This window comes from Carassius carassius, chromosome 19 (genome assembly GCF_963082965.1).
Source record: "Carassius carassius chromosome 19, fCarCar2.1, whole genome shotgun sequence".
NCBI lineage: Eukaryota > Metazoa > Chordata > Actinopteri > Cypriniformes > Cyprinidae > Carassius > Carassius carassius.
The window spans coordinates 21,735,328-21,747,447 of NC_081773.1; the positions used below are offsets into that span (position 1 = coordinate 21,735,328).

The window sequence follows — 12,120 nt, forward strand, 5'->3', positions numbered from 1 at the left end:
ATGTGGAGTAATCACATTCTCACAACAAACTTAGTTCATTCATGCACAACAAAAAAGTCATGATGGGTATGTTTTGTTTTAGAGGATATTGTAATGCCTTTGTTATATACAGTATTTGGATCAATTTGACATCTGGCTCACTGTAGAGCTGCGATGGCTTTAATTTTATGACATTAATTTGATTTAATTTTTAAATAAGATTTATTTTTAAAAGACTAATATCTATAATATTATTGGCATAAACGTGTAATTTTGACAACATCCACTTCACATTTCTAATATTTTTTCAATATTTTTCACAAAAACTAAAAACAAACCACAATTCGTTTTGTTTAAAAGGGATCATTAAATATTAAAAAGTATCTTGTGCTCTCCAAGGCCATTTTTAAAATCAATAATACAGTAAAAACAGTTATATTGTTATTACATCATTACAGTTTTAAATAACTTTTATATTTTAATAAATAATATATTTTTTTTCTATTTATTTATTACTCCAGTCTTCAGTGTTACATAATGCTTCAGAAATCATTCCAATATTCTACATTCTATAGTCTTATAATATTTGGATCTCAAGAATAATCTCAAGAATAATGTCTAATTAATATCAGTGTTGAAAGTGCTGTGGATTCTTTTTTTTAGGATTCCTTGATGAACTGCATTCATTTGACACAATGTCTTGCTGAATAATAGTATTGATTTCTTATAAATTTCTTATTAATGTCTTTTGAATGGTAGTGTAGCTCAGCTCACTTACTGTTTTGTATTTGACAATATACTCCAGGATGGGCATTCCTCCATCATCCTGCTTGACCAGACCCAGTCTGTATGCCTTCCCCACCCCTCGCTGACCCTGAACAGAAGGGGGACTTGGCTCTCCTGAATATTGAAAAAAGACAAAATAATGTATGAATGGTCCACATTCATATTCATAACTGGTTACAAATTAACTCAATGGTTAGCAGCAACAAACTACTGCAATAGTGTAACGGCTAAAGGTTGTTTTCTGCAACCAACAGTATTTAAGGGTCAAAGCAGAGGGCACTCACGTATGGGCAGAGTTTGAAAGCTCTCTGTGCGGCTGAACTCCCCTTGACCTTTTCCATTCACCGCAGCTACTCTCACCTCGTAGGTCGTGTTGGGCTCAAGGTTAGTGAGCAATACGACTGCTGTTGAAAAAAAGAGAGAATTATAAGACAGAGAGATATGTAAATGATTGTAACAAACATACTAAGTCCCAACTGGTCTCCTAAATCATGTAAATGGTTTCGAATGATTGTTTTGTCCAGTCATGCTCTTGACAAACAGGCCTTTTCAAGAAGTTCAGAGTCCTTGAAGTAGCTTTATCTAATATGATTATCAAATGTGTTCTTAAAGTTCCTGCAGACCCATCTTGGTGTTGTAAGTAAAGAAAAATCTTATTAAGCACTGTAAGTTCAAGTTGGTCTGGAGTTGTATCTCCCACAACTCTTCTAACTCTTCTAGTTTGGCCCTTGAAGTCAGTATGAACTGAAATTTTGGCCAATTCTTTTCGAAGTAATGTGTTTTGTTTGTGAATGCAGTGAGAATGAAGTATTCAAGGATTCAAATATCAGCATAAAAGTATAATGAAAGTCTTTTTTTTTGCTATGCTCCTGCCTAAGATCTGAAATGATCTACAAATGCCACCAGTGTTGGGCAGTAACGCATTACTTAGTAACGCGTTTCTGTATTTTGCTTACTTTTTTAGTAACAGAGTAATCTTACGCGTTATAATTTTCAAAATAGTAATTAGAGTCTCTTTACGTTACTGCCGCATTACATTGCTGACAGAATGCAGTGTTTTATAATCTAGAGATTGTAAAAAGGATGTAGCACACACACTGTCAAGTCAAGTGCCAGTGAAATAGAGACATGCTCCAGCAAGACCCGACGCAACATAGTGCAGCGTGTGGGACAAGACAAGATAGGCGAGTGCAGAAACTCGTGTGTGTGCGTGTTTCAGGATAATAAAATGATTCACGGGAATCCAATAAAATAGAAATATCTAAACATAAAATACCTAAAACAAATAAATTGTTACAACATGAACAATATAAATATAAACCATTAGCAGGCACAAGTCTATGCAGAGTTTCTACACGTGTTTGCAGCATTGAGCAATGCAGTACTGAAATTTGCATGCTCACATTTCCTCTCATTTTAGCACACGAATTGTAGACATTGTGAAATATTAATTATGCATACATTTATTGTGTTATAACAGAGATTTGTGAGATTGCATGAACTGAGACATCTTTGTGAGATTATAAATGCAGCACTCTTTGCTTGCATTCTACCAAACCATGCATGCAGCAGCTGCTTGCTTTAGTTAAAAATAAGTCTTCTGTGAATGTTGATGCTTTAATAACAAATATTTATCGGGAGTGTGTATGCTGGGATTTCATAAATTTCATAGAGAAAAAAAGTAATGTAACTAGTAATGTAAATAATTACTTCTGAAATAAAGTAATCAGAACAGTAACATGATTACTTTTAAAAGGAGTAATCAGTAATTTGATTACATTTTCAGAGTAACTTGCCCAACACTGAATGCCACTGCTGTCAAAGGAACCATATTTGATTTGGGATATACAGTGGAGAAGAAACTTGTCACACACACATGTGACCTTAGAACACTTTTCAAGTTTTATGGACATGTTTATGTAGTCCATTTATGTCTTCTTTCATTTTGTAGTTTGAAATATGGAAGACAGTGGAAATAATACTCTTCAAAAAATAATCTTTGCATATTATGAAAGAAAGCAAGTCATATATTTCATTTTTGGGTGAAATATTTCTTTACATTTCAGTGAAAAGAAATCAAGACTATAGATATTGTTTGTAGATATTTTTAAGTTATTAAAACATAAAAACATTTAGTAATCAACTGTTTTGAACACGTCAGCAACGTTAAAAATATTTTTGTGGAAAATGAGCTTTCAGGATTCAAATGTTTTTACAGGATTTCAGAAAGTTAAAAAAACAGCATTTATTTTGAATAGAAATCTTTTGTACTGTCAGTTTTAATCAGTTTATTGCAGGCTTTTGGAATGCAAGTATTTATTTCTCTCTTTTGAAGAAAACAGAGAGCTAATCAGCAGTAAGTGGAAACTACTGCTTCATCTACAATTTATTTGGTGGTTTAACACAGGCATTGATAAAACCCAGCAGTGGACAACTTTGTACTTACTCTGCATCCCCTGTGATTTCACATCCTTCCAGTCCTGTGAGCTGATGTCTTTGTATTTGACCAGGTAGTGACCGATGGGTACGCCACCATGGGAGTCTGGCTTCGTGAAGGTAACTGTGGCCACGCGCTGTGCCACAGAGCTCAGCCGAACAGAGTAAGGGTTTGAGGGAACATCTGTGACAGAGAAATTATGGGTCAGGGGAAGAGAGACTAACAAACGACTCCATTTATGTGCCGAGGCCACAGTTTCTGAGAGTATCAAAGGATCTGGTTGTGTGTTTTTCTGCGGGGTTGAAAGCACAGTTATAGAGATGCTTTCAGGGCCTTACAACCCAAGCTCTCTCAGCATGAGACTTTTCAGTCCACAAACACAGTCAGCTAGAAATGACTGCACTATACTCCTCTCATACCATCTTAAAAAAAAAAAAAAAAACCTCAATGAAGGTTGAAGGTTTAGTAAAGAATAAAAAATCAAATGAAATCAGAGAAAAGAGAATTAAGCCAGAACAGAACAAGTTACAGTGGTTTAAATATAACTAAAGGTATTCTTACAGCTTAAAATCCATGGTAAAATCATACAGTGCCTCTTATGATTTTTTAATTTGTAAAACAACGATATGTTAAAATATAACAATCACAATTAAATTGATAACACATTTTTATATATATTTCCCCAGATAAAATGTCTAAAACATAGAGCAATACACTATTACTGGAAGATGAAAACGTCATCAAACTAGCCCAAATCTGATAAACTAAAGCACTATGTGCGTGGTATACATACAGTTCTATGAATGTGCATGCTTAATCATAAAAGAAGCACCAAAATTAGGTCATAGTCAGGAAACACAAATCATCTGATACAAAAACATGTTGTACCCTGCCTGAACCTATCACGCACGTCCTTTACAATAGGTGGTGAAGAATAGTGTTTTTAATGCTTGGTTTTCCTGTATTTTTTTACCTTGCCAAGCCAGAATACACAAACTGCTCTGAATAAAAAGCATCTGAGAGTGGGAGAGCCAAGACTGCCGGTGAAGAGAGAAATAGTAAATGAAACAGGGAGAGGCAGCAGGAAGATAGAGAGCAACAAATTTGTGTGTGTAATAGAGGATCATGGAGAGAAAGTAACAGTGAGAAAGACAGTTGGACAGAGTGAGACATATGGAGGAATTTGCTATGATGGACAGAAAAGAGAAGTTGTGCCACATAATCCACTTCCACCTTTGCCTGTCAGCTAATACGAAATATATAAGAGGACACAACTAAGACAAGCACATTCACACATATACATGCATTTTTATTGTGTTGTACACTTCAAGATGCAAACAATATAGTGGACAACAATCCGTCAGAGTGATCTGCATTATATTTAAAGTCTACTGCCATAAGCTTGAGTAAACACATTATCGCCAGCTGTTTGAAATCTAAGCATGTTTTCTTCTAGCACTGCCTTGGTGTTCAGCCTGATATAGCCTTTATTATCTGCCGAGGAGCTCTATGAGGAGATTACATGTATGTGGAAAGACCTTAACAAGAGCGAGACTGGTGGGGACTTTTAATGTACCTAAAGTCTGTTCAAGCCTTAAAGGTGAAGTGTGTAACTTCTGCGACACCAAGTGGAACTGAAACGAGTCACGCCATTGGCTGAATTGGAAATTGACATTTCAGACCCCAGGGGATCACAGTTTGGATGATCAGCATGTAAATAACACTACCTGGTCCCAAAAAGGCTGTGTTTCCATTGAAAGCTATTAAAAGCAGTCATCTGTTCTATTTAATACATTTTTTGAGCTCTTAAAAGTGTTTATCAGTAGCTGCCATCTTCTACAGGTCTAGCAACTGCCATCGAGATGAATAGGAATACTAACGGATAACTCAATATTACATTTGGAATGACATCTATTTTCAAATAATGCCAGATGCTAAAAGCATTGTGAGCATTTGGGGATCCTGTTTGAATCTGAAACTCTTTTTTTCAATTTTGCTTAATTAAAGTCACAGAAATTACACACTTCACCCTTTAAGGCTTGAAAGGATCATAGTGACGTTAGAAATCTTAACTTGTGCCACAGTGTTGACAGTCCTCTGGAGTTTCTACGAATGACCCATATTATTGTCTCTACATGTTATACAGGAATATAAGAAAGTATGTTAACAAACACATTTGAAACCTTAACCTTTGTCACACAGCTATATACTGACAGATGCATTAATCATATGGATTAGTTGAACCGTAAACACTCACCTGCCTGAGCTAGGATGAACTCCTGAAAGCGCATCCCAATGTTGTTTCGGGCTGTACAGTTGTAACGGCCAAAATCTCTGTCTGACATCGGGGTAACCTGAGGAACAAGGTTGTGTTAGCGTGATCATGCATACATTTTTCTTGCTGCACATGTTTATCTTGTTACGCATCTAATGTCCTTTATTGTAATGTTGTTGATGTGTTCATTTGACACTAATCTTGGTTAGTAAACATAACTGCTGATAAATCATCTGTTTCCAGAGAAACCAAGTGTTGTTGAGTCTTGTTCTGTTCTGATGAGTAAACTAAAAACAAAGGGCAAATCTGCTTGTACCACTATAAATCTTCTCTGCCCACTGTGACCTGTATCACTTATTTACCGTTATAGTTCTTGTTAATATTTTAAAAGAAAGTTTATTTTTACTTTTTAGTACTTTAAACAATAAAAGGGAATACTTTAAAGAAAAAGGGCTGAAATTGAATACATTTTTTAAAAATACTGTATAGATTTTATTTCAGTTAATGTTTATATCAAGTAACTGTTTTTTATGGTTTTATTTTTATTTTTAGCTTTGGTTATCAATAAAACCCTGCTCTCTTGACAATAATTTTAATTTCCACATCCGACTAGCTCTCTCATACTTTACGAAATGGTTTTATAATAGCGTAGATAGTTTAATCTCTAATTTTTTTTGCATTTTATACAAATCTGAAGGCAGCATTGACAGCAGATTATACACATGAAAGTAAATTAAATGGATTAAAAATATAAATATATCTATAAATATATTTAGATATAATATTTTACTGAAAACAATGTGTCGAAAATCTTATGGTGGTGTACTGAAGTCTGAAAACTGTAATAAAATTAATAACTTAAATTAATTGCTGTTAAGGCATTATTGAATTTTATTTAGAAAAAAATGTCCAATGATAAATAAATAATTTTGCAATTTTAATAATTAAAATGGATCAAATAGCAATGTAATAAGTACATTTTATTTTAAAATGACTCCTAACTAATTGAATGCCACCATTGGGCATATAATTAATGTCTAACTCTCCTGGCTCTCTTGTCTAGATGAGCAAATACATATAAAAATTCGATAGGAATGATAAAAGTGTTAAAAACAGGAAACAGCAGTGGGTGGAATACTGTACCTCGAGGAGAGATCTGCCAGGGGCACTGTATACACGCATGTTTCCAGCACCCTCACTAGGGATGGTCAACTTTTCCCGTCTCCACAGCATTGTGGCCGGAGGGTTAGACATAACATCACAGCTAATGTTGACCGGGTTCCCTTCCCATGAGAAAAATATAGTGTGGTTGGTCTGGAACTTAGGTGCATCTGTGAAAGAACGATAAAGGAGTACTCAGTAATAGCATGCCGATCTCTTCTAACAGTCATCCATCAAAAACTCATTCAAGATTAGCTGCCCGATGTCTTAATTAAAATCTAGCATGTACCAGGCAGGTAGGATCTTTCACATACGCGTTAACCAAACGCTTTATCATGGAGTTCTCTTTCACCTGGGTAAAATGGCCACTTCTCACCAGTTGCCTCTAAGTTTTCAAAACAACTTGCAAAAACTCAAACCCCTCTTCCCCCACAATGCAGTGGGTGGAGGAAGATTGCATTTGGCAGTATGTTGGAGAGATGCAATGAGGTATAGTGTGTGGGACAGAGAGTACTGTGGTATTGGGAAATGCTGCATTATATTTGATTTCTCAGTCGTACACCACTGCCCACCCAACCTCCCACCCCCACACTGGCAGACACACACATACAGTACATAGACAGACAGAAACAGCACACACACAATCACACCCATTTTTTCCATTAAAGAGATTGATGTAGCCCACAGTGTCACATTGGTGACGGATTGAGACTGAATGAATGGGTATATTAGCACCCCTGCTAGATGGTCCGTTCCACTGCACCCCATAATGAGATATATATATCTACCCTGCTGCTGCTACTGATTCTAAGAATACAGGATACAGAATTGTAATTTGAATTATAATTTTGGGAAGAAGAATTAAAATAAAATTTTTGTTGTTGTTATTATTATTATTATTATAATTATTATTAATAAATATGATTTTGAGTATAAATCACCAATAAATACACACACACACACACACACACACACACACACACACACACACACACACACACACACACACACACACACACACACACACACATAATAGTAACCTTTAAATGAATAAATATGTCCACAAAACGAGTCATAAGGCTCAAATGTTCATCTGAAAGCAGAATAAATAAGCTTTCCATTGATGTATGGTTTGTAAGGACAGTACAATATTTCGCTGAGATATAACTATTTGAAAATCTGGAATCTGAGGGTACAAAAAAATCTAAATATGGAGAAAATGGCCTTTAAAGTTCTCCAAATGAAATTCTTAGCCATGTATATTACTAATCAAAAATTACGTTTTTATATATTTACAGTAAGAAATTTACAAAATATCTTCACTGAACATGATCTTTAATTAATATCCTAAAAAAATTTTACATAAAAGAAAAAACTATCATTTTGACCCATACAATGTATTGTTGGCTATTAGTTGTTTTTTTTAGTCCAGGGTCACATATGCTTAATTAGTTAAATTAACTTATTATTATTATTTTTTTATTTAATTCTTGAATTTTCCCTTTCCTGACACTTCAATTCAACGTTTTACTGCAAAGTGTGACCAATTCAGACTACTCACACTCAATATCCAGGAACATACTCTTCTGATGTCCACCAATCCTACTGAGAGCCTCACAGTCAAAGCGTCCCCAGTCAGATAGCTCGACTCCAACAATAGTCAGCATGGATTCGCCATAACGGCCTCGCACCTCCACACGGCCATCTGGACTCTGAAAAAATTAATAAAAAGAAAAAAAAGAAAAAAAAGAAAAAGAAAAACATAAATAAATATATATATATATATCCTACAACCTTGACTCTCTGATTATCGGGTTTATCGTTTTTTTTAAATATGTGAAGCGTGATATATATATATATATATATATATATATATATATATATATATATATCACGCTTCACATATTTGAAAAACCGATAAACCCGATAATCAGAGAGTCAAGGTTGTAGGATTATGTATAAAATCGTGTAACAGCAAGATGTGGGGATTAAGGCATGATTCATGAGGACAGATCCAAACCACAGAGTTTTAGAGGATTCATAGGAGGGAAGGGTGCAGAGAGGCTTTTAACACACCTCAAGTGTTTCTTCTGTGATATTTTGCATACAGGCTCTGTGCCAAGGCAAAAAGCCTATGCATGCAGGATTTTAAGGCATGATAAGTATGCTACCAAGGATGTTCCAAAAGGTAGGAAGCGTAATTATGCCGCCTTCAAAGATACCTTCTAGTAGACAAATTCTAAAGCAGCATGAAATTGCAATCCCAAGCTAAGAGAATCAATCCAAGATGGTTACTGTTAAAACATTTGGGTTTAATCTTTTTAAAAAAAATTTTTTTATTCACAATCCTGAAAAATAATGCATTGTGATTTTCACAAAGATATTAAGTAGCACAACTACTGATAATAACAAATTATTTTCCTGAGTACCAATTAGGCATATTAGAAAGATTTCTGAAGATCATGTGACACTGGAGTAATGGATGTTGATAAAATCAGCTCTGCCATTATAGGAATAAATACCAGTTTTCTATTTTCAATACATTTAAAAACATATTTAAAAAAAATATATAATCACAATATAACTGTTTTTACTGTATATCTGTCAAATATAAAATGATTGCAGCCTTGGTGAGTGTAAGAGACATTTTGTCATAAAACATAAAAAAATCATTCAGAAAAATAATTCCAAGTATTTTTATGCTTAGGGTATTGCAATGCTAGCTAAGCATCATGCTAAAGCCATCCTCTTCTAAAATGAACAGAAATGTCCCTTTGTGTGGAAACTGGTTTGTAAAACACTAAAAAAACATCCATTTAACTACAGCTTCAAAAACATCAGGCTTTTTTGAATCACAGGTAAAACAAATGTAGATATATGAGAAAATATGAAACAGCACAATTCCAAAATAGATTATCATCACTGAGTACACTGTCAGTCCCTTAAGAACTACAAACAGTCCCAGACCCTTAAAAATGTGGATCTCAGACTGTTTAGCCATCTTAAAAGCAAACAAGTCGAGGAGAAATCACACGGACCTCTGTTTCGCAGACCACAACACTGCTCTGATGTAAATCAACTCTTCAGTTTTTCCCACTGCCCTCTGAAGCGTTCACTGCATAATAAGCAGTAGATTGATGTATGGCAGTGTCAGTTTTGATTAGTGAGAGTGAGCAGTAGTGTGGTTAACGAGAGGCAGTGCATGAAGACAGTTTTGAGGCCTGTCTTCCTGTCTCAACACCCCGCTCATCATCCGAGTTGACCAAAATTGCCCTCAGTTAGTCACTCTTCTCCACGCTCATGCTGACACATGCATCACAGCAGCCAGAGCCATTTCCCTGCCGCTCCCTGCTGAAAGAAACAGGTCACAGCTTAAAGGGATAATTCACCCCCCAAAAATGGAAATTCTGTCATTCCAAACCCGTATGACTTTCTTTCTTCTGTGGAACACAAAAGAAGGAATTTGGAACACTGACTTTCTATGCAATTACAATGAAAGGCTTTCAAGCTCCAAGAAAGATGGAAAAGCATCACATAAAAGTATCATAAAAGCAACCCATATGATTTGCACATTGTATTTCAAGTCTTTTGAAGCCATGCAATAGTTCTGTGTGAGAAACAGAGTAATTTAAATCAGACACCAGATCACGATGTACATAAAGACTGGGCGAGTTTGATTTGTGAACAGATCATTCAGACCAGTTTTTTGGAACATGGTAGTTGTTACAAACAACAAAACAAGACCCACCACCAGATCAAGGATAGGCTGTCCTTAGACACCACTAGTACTTTTTTCAGTGGCCCAGTCAATAAAACAAATACATCTACATATTTACATAACATAAACTACAGTTTTAATGTTTGGGGTCAGTAAGATTAGCCTGACTACGTCAGACTTCCTACTTCCGCTCAATTTCATTAAAGTGAAGTAGCAGAGTCTGGTATTACCAAGCTACAGTAAAATGAAATTAAGAAAAAAATGATACTTTTACTCAGCACACATGCATATTCAAAAAAACTGACAGTAAAGACTTTTACATTGTTACAAAACAATTTCAAATCTGGTTTCAGTGGTTCAACTGGTTTTTGTAATAAGACATTGTAATAACATAGTAATATGACACGGTAACATTGTAATAACATAATAAAAATAAATAAATCTTGAGCACCAAATCAGCATATTTCTGATTTCTGAAAGATCATGTGACTGAAGACTGTAGTAATGGGTGCTGAAAATTCAGCTTTGCTATCAGAGGAATAAATTACACTTTGAAATAGTTTAGAACAAAAAAAAAAACAGTTATTTTAAACAATAACAGTTCATTTTAAAATATTACTGTTTACTGTATTTGTTTCATCAAATGAATGCAGCCTTGGTGAGCATAAGGGATGTTTTCAGAAACATTTAAAGATGTTACTGACCCCAAATTATCAAGCATGTAGACATCAATTGAGTCATACTATTCTAGGCTTTTAATTGGCCCCCACAGACTGTGCTAAAGTGCCAAATGTCAAATCTCTCTCCGCACAGCTCTACCATTCAATTCATTCCTTGCAGTGAATGGTGTCCATTTTGAACTCTTACTTTAACCGTTCAGAGTAAAACGGAAGGGAGGCAAGAGGCTCCCAGATCAATTGTTTGCAACTTTTGAATTCATAGCACAGGTTCAGTCCCGGCCCCCGTGTAATTGTAGCAGACTAACTCCCCTACCATACCTCCACATCCCCACAACTCTAAAAGAGCAGCTTAAATCAAACTCATTTTGTTCATACTGAGTGGCGGCAAGCATCGCTGCTCTTCTACACCTCTTTGTATGAATCCTCTTTTATTTCCCAGCCATGCAGGCTATTTTAATCGCTATTCGAGCTGCTCTTGCTAGATTAACTGTGATGGGGAGTCTTTCTCAGTTCCTCCCTGGAGTCAGGCTCCGTTTGCCTCTATTGTTGATGCCAACAACCCACCTTTCACAGAATTCTAATGATCTTTGACAGTTTCTGTTCCCATCATCTTTCCTGCCTGGCCGCTGCAACCGCATTTGCCATTCTGCAGGCCGCATACACATTCAACACAGACATGGAGCATGCCGGTAGGAAATGCAGAGCATTATTGGAGGACAGAAAGCCTTCTTTAGCCATCAACCAGTACACAGACTGAGCGTGCCTCAGGGCTGTGTCTCTGCCTGCTAGTCTATTATATCCTCTAATGTCCATGACTATTACAGTGGGCTTGAGCAAAGACTGAACGTCACACATATCCGGAAGTTAATGTGCTAGTAAAATGCTGCATTGTTTAGTGATTGAGAGGAAATGGTGGAAGAAATACTCTGCAAATACAATACATTGTGGAAAATATTTTTTGAAGCTGTAAATCTAACAAAGATTATTGGAGTACATTTGGCAAGTACTGTAAGTACTATTTCAGTCTTTCTACTTCTTAATTTCATGTTTAATTCAGTGGGATTTTTTTTTCTTGTTGTGCCAA

General features: G+C 35.6%; 1 protein-coding gene across 3 annotated transcripts in view; it reads right to left on the reverse strand.

Annotated features, from left to right (window-relative positions):
• LOC132095391 (neural cell adhesion molecule 2-like) overlaps positions 1-12,120 on the reverse strand; it is a 208,300-nt gene that overhangs the window by 22,782 nt on the left and 173,398 nt on the right. For all 3 annotated transcript variants that reach the window (XM_059500322.1, XM_059500321.1, XM_059500323.1), the window contains exons 9-14: positions 8,200-8,350; positions 6,621-6,808; positions 5,460-5,556; positions 3,212-3,385; positions 1,050-1,169; positions 758-879 (exon numbers count right to left, since the gene is read on the reverse strand). In XM_059500322.1, coding sequence (XP_059356305.1) covers positions 758-879; positions 1,050-1,169; positions 3,212-3,385; positions 5,460-5,556; positions 6,621-6,808; positions 8,200-8,350 — 852 coding nt within the window. The remainder of the gene's footprint in view (positions 1-757; positions 880-1,049; positions 1,170-3,211; positions 3,386-5,459; positions 5,557-6,620; positions 6,809-8,199; positions 8,351-12,120) is intronic.